At 44.1% G+C, this 17,779-nt stretch overlaps 1 protein-coding gene across 2 annotated transcripts; it reads left to right on the forward strand.

The window, feature by feature from the left end:
* Positions 1-447: 447 nt before the first annotated feature.
* On the forward strand, positions 448-15,055 carry LOC119182926 (monocarboxylate transporter 3-like). Of its 2 annotated transcripts, XM_075866538.1 has the most exons (7): positions 448-564; positions 650-856; positions 3,728-4,018; positions 5,315-5,458; positions 11,161-12,114; positions 12,207-12,237; positions 14,902-15,055. In XM_075866538.1, exons 3-7 carry the CDS (start codon positions 3,796-3,798, stop codon positions 15,032-15,034), a joined length of 1,485 nt encoding a protein of 494 aa, XP_075722653.1. In that variant the 5' UTR covers positions 448-564; positions 650-856; positions 3,728-3,795; the 3' UTR covers positions 15,035-15,055. The 2 variants fall into 2 exon arrangements, with proteins under 2 accessions (XP_075722653.1, XP_075722654.1); XM_075866539.1 differs by lacking the exon at positions 12,207-12,237 and having other exon boundaries at positions 518-856.
* Positions 15,056-17,779: the final 2,724 nt, after the last annotated feature.

Genomic DNA, 17,779 nt, shown 5'->3' on the forward strand with positions numbered 1-17,779 from the left:
GTAGAAAGTAAAAAAAAAGAAAGGAAGAAGTTAAGTATTTTGGTAGTATCAACAGATATCGATAAGTGATACATTTCGTACTGTTAGTTGACGTGACCATCTAAATATCCAATCAGCGTGTTCTTGGTACTTTATAGGAAAGCGAGTAATCCTGACAACGCTTTGGAATGTCTATTCCACACTGCTGAAGACCAGAATCACATTTTTTTCGTTCAATATCAACACCAGCTGCGTACCCGTACATGTGTGCCTCCATGCTGGAAATCATAATCGCTTAAACTTTGTTCTAGATGTTCTAGATTTAAACACATACTATGTTGGTCAAGGTGACCATCGCGACAACATATAGGCAAATTATGGTCGGGGCACCTCGTGCCGCTTCTGTAGCCATTCAGCAGTGAAAGATAAGATAAACGCCAAAAAGAACTAGTTTATCGCAGGTGAGAGCACCATGCAGCAAGCTGCTATCGCGTTGTTTCCTTGTATAACCCTCAGCGACTTGTTTTCTTCCGTCTGACAGTCTCGCGGTCATTGCTCAGTAGCTTGGTTGCCTGGCCCTGCATGGTATTTGTCGTTCATTCTCTACATACTTCTCACGGCAACTGTGAAACTTATGAAAGTTCGCAATAAATGTTTGCTATTACTACAGATTGCAGCCGTGAACATCCCAACCAAAATATTATACCCCTGCGTGGAACTGAGGGCACGAGCAAGGGCATAATAATGCGCTGGACTCCTCCAGGGACGCACGAGGGCCCCTCTATGCCGCCTTCATCATTGCGACTGTAGTCAGCAGGAAGGTACACCGAAAGGGAGGTTTCGTCAATATTTTACAACGTTTTGCTGCTACCAAGTGGTGAGTTTTTCGTCTGTTGTTACTTATTTGCCCGCTCTCTTACCTTAACTTAAATGGTCGTGGTACGACGCGAACAAAACACAGGTACGCCTTGAGACAGCGAAAGCAGCGTGTTCTCAATAGCTAAGCCACAAGATTGTCTTCTTCGTTCTCGAGTCAAGCCAAAGGCCCCCTACCTGGTGTCCACTAAATCCCCCCATCATCGTTTTCATCCACATGTAGAGACGCGTCATTTGCCTCCCTCTCAAAAAGCATCGCCCCGATGTGAAGTCAGTAATCATGTTTTTTTTTTTTTCAATGAAGCGTCTCACACAATCACTTGCTGACGTAAGGCTTCGTGCGCACTACGTGAACGAGTTCAGGATGGTGCTGGCGAGGCCTCGCGCTATACGAACTTTCGGGAACGACTTCGTAAGTGACATCACTCCGTTGTCCCAGCACTCGGTATGGTCCAAAGAATTTTCTTAAGAGCTTTTCGGAAAGTCCTCGTTTCTGTACGGGCGTCTAAACCTATGCTTTGTCGCCAGTTTGGTAGACGATTGTTTTGTGGTGAGTATTGTAGCGGTCTGCATCGTACTCTTGCTGCTGGCGCATCCGTAAACGTGCAAGTTGCCTAGCTGCTTCCGCGCGTTCCGTAAACATGTCAGCGTCCGGGTCAATGTCATCTTTGTACAGCCACATCACATCTAACATGGTTCGTACTTCCCGTCCATGAACGAGGCTGAACGGGGTGATGCGGTTCGTTTCTTGCTTAGCCGTGTTGTACGCAAAAGATATGTAAGGCAAGACTTCATCCCAACTTTTATGTTCAACATCTACGTACACCGAAAGCATGTCCTCAATGGTTTTGTTTAGATGCTCTGTCAGCCCGTTCGTTTGTGGATGGTAGGCGGTGGTCTTACGCTGTGTTGTTCCACTGAGCATCAGGACGTGATTCAAAAGCGCTGCCGTAAAGACGGTTCTTCTGTGTGTGATCATGACGATTCGTGCACGATGCCTCAGTACAATATTCTCGATGAAAAATCTTGCCACCTCCGCTGCTATACCTCTCTGGATAGCCTTTGTCTCGGCATAACGGGTCAGATAATCAGTCGCGTCGATAAACCAGCGGTACCCAGCAGTAGAAGTAGGTAGTGGGCCCAAAATGTCCATGCCGATCTGGTCGAATGGAGTCGTTGGGACCTGCACGGGTTGCAGGAGGCCAGCTGGTTTAGTCAGTGGTGACTTGCGTTGCTGGCAGTTGAGACAGATACGAACGTGGTGCTTCCCGGCTGGCTGTGGTTAGTCTTAGCTGTACTGTGGTTAGCCTTCGCCGGCTGTGGTTTGTCTGAACTGTGCAGGGGAAGCAGGCAAGCATGCTTCCTCAGCACAGTCATTTTTTTCATTTCTCCTCCTATTCATCACCTCTGTTCTCCTCTACGTGTTCCCTCGAGTCACTTTCCCATGACGCCTGTATTTTGAGCTGCCTCGCCTTCTGCGTCCTTGGCATTGCCGTCAACTACTCATTCTCAGCGCTATCTTCTCGTCTCCATCCTCCTCAACGACAATCTCTTCACAATCCCTGGATTCCACGGCACTTTCATTATCATGATGAAAATTACCTCCTAGTTTTTTTTTTGCTCTGTGCCTTGTGGCATGGCGTCTCGCCTACTGTAACATGTCCGCGCCGCGTAGTGTAAACGACAGACACCCAATCTCTCAGTGCGCGGATCGGGTTACACTACCAGGGCACGCGCGTCCGGGAGCCAGGTAAATCAGAGGCTCTTTGTTACCAGCAAGACGTTTGATAAGTCGCTTCTTCGCGTTACTCGAGCTCACGACATGAATAATTGGCCTCGTAGCCGTTCTGGCAGCCTCCGGCCTTGTCTTCAAAGATCTGCTGGCCCGCATCTACTCACAACTCACGTTCTCCACGCCCTAGTGATCGCCTGCTGCTGTCTTGTAGCTTCGTTATTCGTGTCACTAGCGCCATCCGCCTTATTGTCGTGTCGTCGATGTCTGGCTAGGATGCCTCAGTTGCCGGATACATAGGCTTTCCGTCGATCGCAGTGTTGCTCTCGTCAACTGTCTTCAGGTCGTCACTAGTTGCCAACGCGAGTAGCTGCCGCATTAGCCTATGTTTGCCGGGTTGAATTTCCTGGCATCAAGGCAGCACTGCTCACCATGTCTAGCATTTTAACAATTGGTTCTGTTTTGAGGCAGGCGAAATAAGTGAGGTAGATTCAGAAACAAAACCGCTTCGCACGGTGAAGTGCCGCAGTTACAAACACTGGCGGGCCCTGACTGCCCGCTTTTCCACCAAGCGCACCAAGCTCGAGTGCATTTTCGTCTAGCGCTTTCCCTGGCTGGTGTCAACGCCCCTAAACAATATACAACTACAATCAAGATATGCTTCTTTTTATGAGACACGTTTTGATCATGCATGAATGTTCGATTGCATATTATTAAACGGTTTGAAAATGGATGTGCAAAGTCACTCACGCTCGGTATAAAACAAGCATTGGTTAGCTGCTTATCTGCAAGCTCTGCAGTTAAATATTTACTTCAGCTATCATGTGTCAATGTCATATATTGTAGGATCTTATGAAGAGAGGAATAAAGCATTAGTAAAACCATGATATGAGTATACTGATCTTAAAATCGGCGAAGTCATTTAAATCCTTCCAAATACGTCCGTATATAATCTCGTGATAGGGCTAGAGTATTTCTCGTTGACGACGCAGCACTTCGTTTCCGAAGCATACACAGACCAATATGATAATGATGCAAAGGAAATAACGTGCTGCACCTGCTTTAATAAATATGAATATGCGGAGGTACCTTACTGGTGGTCAAACGGCCAAGTAAATGCAACATTAAAATTTTTTTCAGACGTATTCCTCACTTATAGGACAAGCATCGCAGCCAGACACCGGTAGTGCTTACCAGTCAGCTGGCTCATGGCGGTCTCTATGGTCTGCGCGAAAAAGGACAGTCGCTTTGGAGTGGACTCGAGGCGCAGTTGGGTGACCGCGGTGTTCCTAAGCCTCACATTGGCCGCAGTGCTCATTGGCCAGCATTCGGTGGGCGTGCTCTTCTACGGAATCGTTCACACGTACGGTGTCAGCAGGAAGGACGCATCGTTACCACTTTTGCTGTGCCAGAGTCTTTCTTTCTTGGCAGGTACTTTGCATACATCTTTGTTTTGAAGTGTTTGATTGATATGTGGGATTTAACGTCCCAAAACCACTTGTTTGTAGTGTAAGACACTGCATTGATGGGTGGGCTCTCAAACAGTTAGAATTCTGAGGGCTCTTTCAGTAAGTAGAATACTTAGGGAATAAAACGCGGCATGTAATATATCGTCCAGCCGCCATACTTGCAGGGCCGCCTGTTGAAGCTTTCAAAAGCGAGCTGATGCCCAATTATATTTTGCGCAAATGACAGTGTTTTCGGAGCATTATTTCTGCTCAAAGCGAGTTTTGCGCACCATAAGGAAGCTGGTTAACTTCCGGCCACCATATTCTGGACCGAAACTACATGTACGAGGTCTTAGGTAAAATGAAAATTTGCTGTCAATCCTAGCTTATACAATAGCGATTCTGGCGAAATTACGACAACCTAAAAGTGATATGACGCGAAGGAACCTGCACATTGACGACATTGGCCAGCAATTAACAGTGATGCGGGAGCAAATGTATTCGCAACACCGGATGGAACTTTTTTCTTGCATTAACATTTTAGCGATGGTATGATATATTCGTGGTATTCATTCTCAGATCAAGTGGTGCGCCCGTCTGTGACGGCTACCGGAAACTGTTTGTCAGGTTAGGTTAGGTTAGAAGCTCTGCTGCGGAGCTCTTTAGCGCACGTTATCATGGCGGTCTACAGTAGTCGATGGAGAATAATGGCTGTTTGGGCTAGTTGGTTTGAATTCATGGTAATAAGGGCTGCAGCGCGAGCACGAAGGTGCTAGAAGAAACAGACGAAAGGCGAGGCACGGAAGGCAAAGAGGAAGGCAGCGCTCGTGTTGTCCTCTTTGCCTTCCATGCCTCGCCTTTCGTCTGTTTCTTCTAGCACCTTCGTGCTCGCGCTGCAGCCCTTATTAGTCGATGGAGGCTTTCGCAGTTAAGTGCTCACGCGGCTACTTTTATAGTGACGTGACTGCCACGCAGTGGCGCTTCGCTGCTTCAGTGTCTCGAGTGCTGAAAAAAGCTTACCTATTTCTCTTATCATGTGAAAAGCTTGTTACTCACACTATATGCAGTATCTATTTTTTTCCAACGTCGACGAAGGTTCCAACTGCTGAGCCCTTCTGTACTTTTTGCACGAAGTTTTTAATTGATTAAAATTGCCAATTACACGACCACAATGTTTAGGTGAGAAGAAAAAAAAATGACTCTATTGGTACCATATTTCATTGCCTCTGTGAACCATGAAAGGGATTTCTTTATAATTTGTTGACGGCTTCCTTTTTAGGTCCGGTAATGGGATATCTTTGCAGCCGTTTTTCCTGTCGAATGGTGCTGCTTGTTTCTACATTTGCGGCAGGTGCCACAGTCTCCAGCTGCTTCTTCGTGGACAATATCTTGTATTTAAACATCCTATTTGGCATTGTCTACGGTAAGCGCCTAAATTTGTTTGCGTACCATTTGTTTGATATGTGGGGTTTAACGTCCCAAAACCACCATATAATTATGAGAGACGCCCCAGTGGAGGGCTCCGGAGATTTCCACCACCTGGGGTTCTTTAACGTGCACCCAAATCTGAGCACACGGGCCTACAACATTTTCGCCTCCATCAGAAATGCAGCCGTCGCAACTGGGATTCGATCCCGCGACCTGCGGGTCAGCAACCGAGTACTCTAGCCACTAGACCACTGCGGCGGGGCGTTTGTGTACCATTTCAAGGAACTGTGAAAGATTTGAAAATGACAGAGAGCGCAGACACTCCGTGACTGTGATCGAACAACGAAAGTAAGACAAATTCAAAACATGCACGTCTTCGGGAAGTGCAGATGGCGCCTCAGTATAGGTATGCATAAGAACAATTGAAACCAGCAGGTAACAAAGCAAAAAGTATGGTTGACGCTAATTGTGCTGTTTCATTTGCATGGTGGTAATTTTCATAGACATATCAAGAAATTACAGCGGACGAAAAGATAACTCGTCGCGGGCAGGAGCTAAACCTTCTACTTTCACGTCCCAAGATGGCAAATGCAGTCCCTGGCGGTGGCATGTTACCTTTTCTTGCACTTCACCTGTCGCAGGCAATTACTACATAAAACTTAAAATGGTACAATTAACGTCACCTGAGCCTTTTCTGCCTTCATTTCCAGCCGGTGTTAATTTAAGTTGGGTGGGACAAATAAACGAGTCCTCAATATATTCTTGATTCATTCATGCATACCTATAGCTCTTTATTGCAATAGAAGACAAATGTAACACTCGGTCACTCCAAGCTCAATGACACAGGCTTGTTTCCCAGTCCCGTCGGCAGCATTGCTATGGGGCCAAAATGACAGAACACGTTAGCAGTTAGGAGCTTCTCAAAGAAGCCCAGGAGTTCAGGATATATCTGGAGTTACCCACTACAATGATTCTTCAAATCATAACGTTGTAGTGCACTGTAGAACCCCAAACTTTAGTATAATGTCTACACATTTAGCTGCTTTGCGAACTTCTAGTACAATATTGCGCTTAAGGTTTCACGTTAGGGCGCAATGTCATTCCCAGACATCCCATTCCCAGAAACAAATGAAACATATATCCCAGTTTACCCCCACCAAACTTGGCGTCACCTTCACAACATTTATCACACTTATTCTTGCTTTCTTTAATGCGAGAACATTGGTGAAGAGCCTTCAGTTACAGCAGAATGTTTAAAAGATGTCGAACGGCACGAAGTATACTCGAAATGAAAAGGTGTAATTGTAGCCCAGTTATATTTGCTTCGTTTAACGTTGTTTTTGCATCTGTATGCTCACGTCGAAAAATTTCAAAGAACTTGGAGCAGCAATGGTCTAGTAGCGCGAAGCTTGAAAAAAACAGCGAAGCATTTCTTAATCAATCCCTCCTCACTCACACATTTCTCCTCGTCACTCTCATTTGTCATGTTCATCCCTTGATGTATGTATTATAATATACATGAGTAGTTGTCACTTCCTCGTTCTCCTTCTGCTATCTCGGATCCTTGTTCTCGGTTGCCTTTCATGCCCCTTGTTAAGCCACGCTATGTCTAGCTTTACCCTCTCCCTCTTTATTTCCCGTCTGCCTCTCTCTGGTATCGCTCTTCTTCACCCCCAATTTACTTTCCAATGTCGCTGCTGCAATATAAAAAATTGGAAGGTTCCGTGCAACTTGGGCATCAACGTTATGCGAAGCATTTCGGAGGAAGGTGACTGCGTTGTAATTTTTTTTATTGAGAGAGACGTCATGAAATGATGGAAAATATAAGTATAAATTTTGCACGCGCGAACATACCTTGAACAGTTGCAGATGTTTATATAACCAGTTTTAGGCACTTGCGCAACAATGCCAACAGGAACACAAGTATTGCCAACACCAGAAGCGATAAACTGACATGAAGCGCTGGTGCTTGCAAGGATGGTAGCACTAGACAATTGTACATAAATACCCTCGGAGCGTGGCCCTTAATTACTTTTGACGTGAACCCGACATGAAGACTCTATCATAAGAGTACACATATAATGTTTATAAAACTGGATAGTCAGCACTGCAACCACATTTGACGTTTCGCGAACATTAGAGTCTTTTTTGAAAAGTAGTTACGAGACCTGGCTTGGCTCTGTGGTAGAATGCTTGATTTTCACGCAAAATGCTTTGGTTGGATTCCTGCTGGGATCCAGACTTTTATTCTTTGCGTTAGTCGTGTCAACGCTGCCGATGTAAGGTTTTCTTTAACGCTCGCGCGTTAAAGTTGGCCATGTTTGTTCACATCGTTCCTGGGTGCATAACAAGTGTCAATCACCTGTGCCACATATCTGCATACCAGTGGCACATACCCGCCCGCACGTATCTGTCATTGTTTGGCGGGAAGTGTTTGACGACGCACGCTACGAGATTGTGACATCATTCGTGTCTAGGCTAGTGCGTCATATACGTCAAACCATCTTACCCTCCCATTGGTTCACGCTATGTCAAGAGGGTGATCACAAGAACACTAAGACGTAAGCGCTAGATAGATAGATAGATAGATAGATAGATAGATAGATAGATAGATAGATAGATAGATAGATAGATAGATAGATAGATAGATAGATACTGAAAGTGCTCGCAACACGCAAAGAAATCCTTCGCATTAATTATACAAAGATATACAAAGCTCTCTTTCTCTCTGTTTTAAATGTGAAGAACTTCTTAGCGAACTTCAGCGACATTGAGCGTATCTATCTATCTATCTATCTATCTATCTATCTATCTATCTATCTATCTATCTATCTATCTATCTATCTATCTATCTATCTATCTATCTATCTATCTATCTATCTATCTATCTATCTATCTATCTATCTATCTATCTATCTATCTATCTATCTATCTATCTATCTATCTATCTATCTATCTATCTATCTATCTATCTATCTATCTATCTATCTATCTATCTAGCCTCCTATGACATTTAGCTCTTCTGGCCGTTTCGATGATGGTATTGATACCAAACTTGGTATGGCATAACATTACTGTATGAAGAACATGTTTCACTAGTCATAACATGAAAATTATGATATGTATGTTATGAATGTCATGATTTACATGTCATTGTCTAGCAGCTGTTGTGGTGGTTTCGTTCACAAGGCATGTTGCAAAGCTGGTATGTTATGGCATGATTGCATGGCGAACACAAGTGACCGACCCTAACATGAAAATAATCACATGCGTGTCATGTAACAACATGACTACATGCCACGCTCATGGTACGCTTTCGGCCGTTTCGCTAGCGTCACATATACCAAATTTTGTATTACAGTACGTGAATAGAGGACAAAGGTATGTGACTGGTGCTATTATAATAATTGTGAGATGCGTGTTGTGTAGCAACATGACTACACGCCACGCTCATGATGCGTAGGAGGCCATTTCGCTAGCTTCACCTAAGCAAATTTGGTATTACGGAACGTGAATGGATGACGAAGGTATGATACTGGTGCAAAAATGAGAAACATGAGATGCGTGTCATGTAATAACAGGACTAGATGCTACACTCATGATGCGCTCGCGGCTGTTTAGCTTCTTTCACATGTACCAAACTTGGTATTACGTGACGCGAACGCACGACATATATAAATGACACATCGAAACATGATAATCACGACATGAGTGTCATGTAACAACATGACTACATGCCACACTGACCATGTGTTCGCGGCCGTTTCGCTAGCTTCACGTATGTCAAATTTGGTATTACGTGACAGCAATGGATGACGAAGGTATGTGACTGGTGCAAACATGATAATCATGAGAGACGTGTCATGTGAGAACATGACTACATGCCAAGGTCAAGGCGCCAATACATTTCAACGTGACGTGGTGTGCGTGCTTGCCGGCGTTCATTTCGTCGCGTCACGCCAGCGTTGCCACGCCAGGAGCCGGTCCTGCCTTATGTTGGCTGGCGCGCGCCGTGCTACGTTGCTTTAACGCATGCGCACCTCGCGGCGTCGCTTTGACGCATGCGCGTTTCAGCGCGTTCGGCGTCCCTCCGTCACGAAAAGTGGGAGAGGGAGTGTTCGCTGGGCAACCCATCGGCGAGAAATGCAGCATGTCCCAATTCGCGCCTTTGCCGTAGGGACGCGCTGACGGACGCTGGTCGCGCCTGGCCTCAGACGATAGAGTGCTCACGTTTTGCTAACGTAGCGTCGCTGTGCCCATTGGAGTATTATGGACCTTTCATGATGCGCTCGCGGATGTTTTGCTACCTCCACATATACCAAGTTTGGTGTGACGTCAGGTCACTGAATGACGAAATATATGACTGGTGCAAACATGATAAGCCTCACACGCGTATCATGTAAGAACATGACAACATACCACGAATCTTAAAAAGCAAAGAAGAGAAAAGTGAGCCCTGTAACTGTCTCCATCAGAGTGTGACACCAGAACAGTAACTCACAAGGAATGGGGGTAAGGAGGGATCAAAAGGTACATATAGAGAGAGAAAGGAGAGAGCGAAGTGCAGGAACAGCGAGCGACGGAAGTAAAGAGGAGATAGGAAAGATGGAAACGGTCACTTGAGTCCGAAGATGGGGTACCACTCAGCGAGAGCTCATGTCGGCGGCAGGAGATGGCGCGGGGGGGGGGGGGCAGTCTGCCAGAGCTGCGCTGTCGTCGGAGATCACGGGGGTACAACCGGTTGGCATGAAATTCAGTGAGCAAGTCACATTTCTCATTCGTGCTTTGCATATCATCAATTCCCGCTGTACGTGAGATCTGCCAATTTTTTTCCTTTGCTGTTGTCTCGAATTTAAATATTTATTTTTCCATTCTTTTTTTTTCCTCTTTCTGCCTCACCCCCTTTCTTTTTCTGTTTATTCCTCGCTTTCTGATCTTTCTCACTCCTGTCAACGTAATTTTATGGTTCTCTTTGCATGCGAAGTGAGCGTTGGCATCTTTGCCAAGTGGCAAGTGGTTGCTAGGCAGTGGGGATTAATGCTCTACGCTCTACCGACAACCGCATAAAATACACAGCTCTGCTGTTAAAACTAATGTAAAGACAGCGTTTTCGAGTCCACTTAAATGAAGGCTCTCATTAGTCTGCTCATGCTTACCGCAATGACACCAGTGCGTAAATTGAGGGTGAGGCAGCTGCTGATGGAGAAGACAATAGCAGGTGCAGCCTGTAGGGGCAACAAGAGAGCAGAGTGAGTCAGATAACACACCAACGTCCAGGACATTCTAGTCGAAACTAAGAAGAAATATTCATACGCAAGTCATTCGGCGCTTAGGCAAAACAACCGCTGGTTGTTCAGTGTACCAGGCATGTTAAGAAAATGCAAATGCATGATGGGAGGGGGGGGGGGCAAAAAAAGCGGTGTATATATTGAACTAAGAGCTGGTGTAACAGGGCCGCAGCAAGATCATAACCCGGTTGATTGGCGGAAACGAAAAAGTTCTAATGGCCTCTAGTAGTTGATTGGCGAACCATGGGGAGAGACCTTTGCCCTGCAGTGAGCGTAGTCAGGCTGATGAATATGACGACATGATTGCTTCAGGCGTTTTAAAAGGATGATTGGCCATGTGGTGAGAGCGTTTGCATAATGACAGCTTGTAGGAATTCACGCAATTGCATTTATTTCTTTTTTGTTGTAGGAGTTGCAGCATGTGGCGTCCACGTTGGCGCTAACGTCCTTGTTTCCCAACACTTCGAAAAACGAAGGGCTACAGCGTGCAGCATCATCTACACGTCTCTTGGCATCAACAGCTTGTACTTACCTCCACTCGCTGAGTTTCTTCGAGTTACGTACGGGATCCGAGGCACTTTCCTGTTGCTGGGTGGTCTGATCCTCCATTCATTGCCTCCCACGCTCGCCGTCCGAAGCCCGGAGTGGGCGAAACCAAGGAGGCAGTCCTCTGGAAGTGCAGTGACACAGCCTGAAATGAACGCTGAAGTGGCTCCAAATAATCTACTTTTGCCTGAAAACGGTACGCAAGGTTGCCACAATCCTGATGACCACGAAGAAGAGTTCACAGAATTACCACACGTACAAACCAGCAGTTCGTGCATCAACGACCTTCCATCGCTCAACTCGACCAACACATCAGGAGACAAGACCTATATGAGAAAAGCAACCTTGAATACAATAACGAGAGAGTTTATTAGCATGCCGTTCGTGGTTAACGCCGTATCGTTCACGATAATTACCCTTGGGTTATCTGCGTTTCTTTTGTTGTCAGTGGATATTGCCAAGGACAAAGGAATTGCACCATCCAGTGGCGTTTTTTTACTAAACGCTTTTGCAGTGACGGACATTGTGATGAGACCACTAAGCGGCCTTGTAATCGACTCTGGTGTTTTGTCACTGGAAAGCGTCATGCTAGTGGGATACCTTCTTCAATCTCTCGTGCTAGAGCTATTCGTGTTGTTGGACTCTTTCCCGGTCATGCTGGCTTTGTCCGCGTTATTCGGAATCAGTAACGGATTGAGAATTACCCTGCTCATGCCTTCTCTCACGAAACACTTTGGAGTTGACCGAATGCCCTTAGTGCTCGGTGGAGTCGGCTTCTGGATTGGTGTCACACTCATTACGGGACCATTTTTGGTTGGTAAGTGATTATGCTTATCTGTCATGTATTCCAGATTATTACAGATTGTCTGATTGATTTATGCCAGATTAGCTGCATCTGTTGACTTTCAGAGGCAACAAAGAAGAAAGGTGCCGGAGATTGGTAATAATTATTATGACATTTTTGGTAATTACTGCGACGATGTATGGGTGAGGAGCATCTTGCTCTGCCGACATGCTTGATGATTCGTGGTTGTCATTTGTTATACGTCTTGAAAGTTCACGTTAACAATTGCATCCCAATTTAACTGCATATCTAAAACGTGGCCTCTTAGACGGGCAAGCAATTGGAATATTTTCCTGTCTACGAACGCATAAATTGTGCCCCTCTAGCAAACGCAAGTTCAAGTGATTGCTCATTTACAACTGCACAAGTTTATTTATGCCAGAATTAGCGTACAACTTAGCATGGATTGTACAATTTATTGAGTTTTCATTGTATCTCACATAAGACTTAGCTGGTGTTCTTGATTTCTTTGAAAAGTTACAAAGCAGACCCGTAGCCAAGAAAAGAAAGTAGTGCCTCTAATCATCCCTAATCCCCCTAATCCTTTGAATTCTTGTTGAAAGGGTGTTCTTTTACAAAAAAAACATTTTTTAGTAATGTAGAGACCTTCATTAAGACAGCCAGAAAATATTTGTAACCACGGGCTTGAGACAAAGCGACAGAACTCAAAAGACAAAGCCGTAGGGCAACCAGTTTGAACGCTTTGGGCTGCTGTGCACTGCGTAAAGACGGGATCAGTGAACTTATTTAAAAATAAAACAGGTCACTTCGATTTATTAATTCAAGTTTGAAGTTCCCGAAATCTTGTTAAATTAATTAGCCAAACTGTTTGTATACGGCTGTTAAACAATTCGAATAAATGATTGTAATAGTTTTTTCAAGTAGTTATTTTTTTATATAACTGTCAATTCTTATGGCATCTGATTTACCAAATATTTGGATCACAACAGTTCTGTTACCTTTTTAGCAACGAAGTTATATCTTCATCTCCTTTTAGCAACGTTCTATGAAAGCTGTCTTGCCAAAGTCTTCCGACATTATCCCTATACTAATTCAGTTCTGTTTCTGAGCTTCGAAGGAAATTTGATATAAGGGTTACACGTTTGTCGTATGCAATGCATGGCTTAGTATAACTTCTTTCCCTACAATCCTACGTGATATATTGATAACTCAGCAGTGCACGCTGTTGTTTGTTTATGGATTATAACATTTATGCTATCTTCATTTTCCTGTTGTACTGCCTCATTTTTGAGGAGAAAATAAAGAAACTGATAATGTACAGGCGGGTGGTTGGCCTGTGAGACAATAAGTTTGTTTCTTGTGAAGGAGACATGTGTTCAAATCATCAAGTAATATTCTTTAAAAAAAAAAACCTTTTAACTTTACGTTGCTGAGAACGAACAGCTTCAACTGCTTTCCCGATATTTCCAGGTACTAAGCTGTAGCACACAATGTACATTGGTGCAGCCTTTTTTACATTTTATGGTCATTCGAACAAATTGTCTTGCCCGAATCCTAACATAACGTGCCACACTTATCAGTATAAGTTTTAGCAGAACTATTTGATCTCCGAAGAAAAATTAAGCCACATGCGACCTTTAATAAGGGAGCAGCTCTGCTGAGGTATTTACTGTAACGAAAATGCAAGTGCGTCTAATACCGCTAACCTACCAACTCTAAAGGTACGCTAGACATGAAAGGCTGAACTCGTTTGTAAAATCTATTTATGCGTGCATTGAAAATGAACGCATTAAGGATCACGCATATTTAAGGGGGTATGGAATAGCATAACTATAGTTCAAAAAAGTGATTGGTTTCATTACCAAAAAGTAGCAGAAGTTCTGATGGACGTAACGCTGTATTCACAAGCTTGTACGAGCACGTGGAGCCATTTAAAAATAGCACCGAAATCCGCGCCTCCTGATAGATGTGACAGTTTCTTGGCAGATTTTTCGTCACTTTTTGCGCATGTATTCATCTTGGTAACATACGTGGAGGGACTAGATAAATGTACTCATTTTCTGTCTTTTTTACGCTTTCGTTGAAAACTTGCCCGCTGAGTATGTTTTGGTAGCATATCTATTTGATTTACATTGTTTCTATAAGAAACTGTGTGTTTTTCTCACAGTTGATTTTCTGAAGAGAACACAAACTTGATGTACCTTTTCTGTAAAACTCTGCGTCTGATTCTAATGAACCATTCTGTGGTTCTACCTAAATCTATCGAAAATAGAAAGAATTTGAGATGTTTATTAACTCTGTGACCTATCATTAAGAGAACAACAAATTTATTTGTAAAGCTATCTGGTAACACGGGACAAATAAATGCAATTATAACTTGAAATGTAAATATAGATAACTGATAATTTAGGCAGTAATTAAAACGTTATTATGAGAAATAAGGAAGCAAAATTTTATGGTCATGTACACTGCTTTTGCGTTATATGAAAGCATACATTTTTTTTGGCACGCATGCTAAATCTTTCCTATTCAAGTGCTAAAAAGTATATATAAAAGGCTACGAGAAATAATATTACGCCAAGTGAAGACTGAATTCTTTTTCATAAGACATGTGAATTTTTTACATAAAATAAAAGTTGTTGATGAGAGACCAAGCTGACACCGAAAGAACCCGTTTACTCTGCCATACCACCTGAAGTGTGGTCAGGTGACCCTAACCTATACAGTTTAGAATGGCAGTTACGCAATAATACTGTCTTCGATAAAAAAGTTTTTAGTGCATTCATTTGCTCTTTGCAGGTCACTGGAGAGATCGTTTGGGATCATACGATGGCCTTCTTCATTTCATGGCAGCATTCAATGCCGCACTAGCCATTATCTGGGCTGCAAAGCTTTGTTTACAAAGACGACAAAAGCCACTTCTATAGCATAAATAAATGTAGTGTACACAAAACTGCAATTTGTCACTTTTTAGGGCGGAACCACACTCTTTCACTTGCATTGACGAGGCATGAAATGCAGAGTGGGACCTGAACATTCTTCACACGTAGTTTAGATAATTTGCAGGAGTCCAAATCTACAGTCCTCTCCCGCATTGCATGGCGATTGAGTTTAGCTGGAGAGGTCGCGCACGTTCCATAGCTTAGCTAAGCATTGCACTGCAATGGTAAGTGTATAAAATTCTCTGTGCTTACAACACCAGATATTTGCGTACAATACTATGTCCGAAATGAAGTTAGCATCACCTTCCTAATAACAGCAGAAACTTTGTAACCCTGGGACAACGCACAAGAAAGCCAAATATCGAAATAAATCCGATGGTTTCTTCGAGAAATATTTTTCGGTAAATGTATCAAGAGACCGCCGATGACAGCAAAAAACAAACAAACAAACAAACCACTGGGCTTTACTTACAACTTTTATTCACATTCTTGAAACTAAGCGGTCACGACAATCTAAGAAAGTGGGAAAAAAAAGCTTGGCGTTACTTGAACTGAGTTACGCAAAAGTTAAAGCAGTAAAGCTCTACGCTATTGAAGACTAATGTGCTTGCTTCCCCGCTGTTGCTGAGATTTAGCTAAGTTGTGCTAAGTCCTTTCTAAGTTGCTCGCAGCACAGGGAGAGCCGAGTTAGAACACGCGCAGTCACATACGCTGCAGAGATGTCCAAACTCCAGAAATGAAACTCGTGCTAAAACCGAGTGTTCTCACCTTCCAACCAATGTAGGGGCACGTCATTGTTAGCACGGTGCTGCTATCGCATCGGGCTCTCTTAGCAGACACCGTTGTCTTTTCCATCTCCTAATCCTCGCCCGTTCTACGTACCGCCAAAGCATTCAATAAAGAAGCTTTAGAGCTTCTATTTTTTTACACCAGCTCGACGTCCCTTTTTTACAACTAGGCTAACCATAAAATTTTTGAAAAACTTGTTTTATCTCTTCAATGCCTATTCAAAACAGTAATTGCATCTTTATTTACCATCAATGCTTTCCGCCTGCGTTTTGAAATGTATCCGAATGGTGGGTATCAGTATGGTGGTTTTTGTTAGTAATTAGCGTTATTCCAGGTCATAGCCAAACTCCATACAGTATATAGAGTCAGGTTACCTCTTGCCGCACTTGTAACCGCTTAGCCGTGGAAGATGAGATAAAATGGCAAAAGCACCTGACAAATTGTCGCAATGAAGAGCACTGTGCAGAAAGCTGTTGTCATGTTCTTTTTTTCTTATCCCACTCTGAACCAATTGTTCCATTCCGTGTAAGAAGTGAGTGCTCTCCGAGTCTGTCGGTCATCGCTCAGTAACTTAGTCGCTTATTGCAGCACAATATTTCCAACCCACGCTTTGCGTCTACTGTAAGGCTACTGCGAAACTGAAAGGACTTCAATGTTTGCTCGTTGTAGATAGTGCAGCCGGAAACCTCTCAATGAAGTGTTAAACCACTGCTCGCAGCTTAGAATCAAAAGCATTGGATAACAATGTTCTTGTCTCCTCCTGTGGCGTCGCCCTTCCTTCCGCCTCCACCATTGATGCACTAGTCAGCGCGAAGGCACAAATGAGGTTCGGCAGTTGTTTTTTATTTAGGCATTTTGTTGCTACAAAAAGGTAAGTTATGTTTCTCTTGTGTTGTCTTGCTCTTTTTTAGTCAGATTTTTTATATCGCTTTTAAAGCTTTGACATGCACTGCTGGTCTATTCATTGTGCATGGTGCGTTTCGATTTACAAGTATTTCAAAGGCTGTTGTTGCCTACACCTTCCAGAAACTTTTGTATGTACAGTGCTCGGTATTATAAACGCTGCGCTCCGGGAGCGTAGCCACAGCCAGTGAGGTTTTAGATGAAGGTGAGAGCAATCATGATACAAGGTGTCTATTTCTGACAGGCAGCCATTCATTTTTGTTCTCACAGGCACCAGCGAATGCACCATTCAATGGCTGATCAATCAATGGCTCAACCCTTCTTGCCGCCGCATATTATGCGCCACCCAAATGCTTCAAAACTCGGATATAATGCCTCGTTGAAGGCGAAGAGGTCTTGAATGCCTAACATGGTGGTGGTGGTGGTGGTCGTGGTGGTGGTGGTGGTCGTGTTGCCGCAGGTGGGGTTAGCCTGGCCTGCAGCATGCATGGCCGGCTACTGTTCCGCCTGAGCATCTCCTGAATTGGGATATTATTACCACGTGTCAGACAGTCCAGTGTTTCGCAGGAAGACCAACGAAATTCGTTGCACGTTCCTCCTAGTTTCAGGAAAGATGACGTCATCAATTGCCCGGGGCCTATCACTGCCTTTTTGAAAGCTGCGGATCATCGCTGCTTTACACATCAAACTGTAGGCAAAGCCAAATGAAACGTTCAATACCCTCGATGTCACCGCAGAAGGCACAGAACTGGGAAACGCATCTCCCAGTCTTGAATGACCAGGCCAGGGTGTATGCGGAGCCGGTTCTTATGCGGTACAACAGCGTCGCTTGTTCACGAGAAAGTCCATGAATTACGCATGCTTGATGTGGAAACTTGTATATCGCCTTGAAATGATTGCGTGTCACATCTTTGTTGTTTTGGTAAGTCTTGGGAGTTCTTACTTTTGGAACACATGTCCATGCTTCGTACGCAAGGGCATGCGAAGCACGGACAGGCCTTTTCATTGCCTTCAATGCCAACGTGGGATGGGATCCACTGACA

This window comes from Rhipicephalus microplus, chromosome 6 (genome assembly GCF_043290135.1).
Source record: "Rhipicephalus microplus isolate Deutch F79 chromosome 6, USDA_Rmic, whole genome shotgun sequence".
NCBI lineage: Eukaryota > Metazoa > Arthropoda > Arachnida > Ixodida > Ixodidae > Rhipicephalus > Rhipicephalus microplus.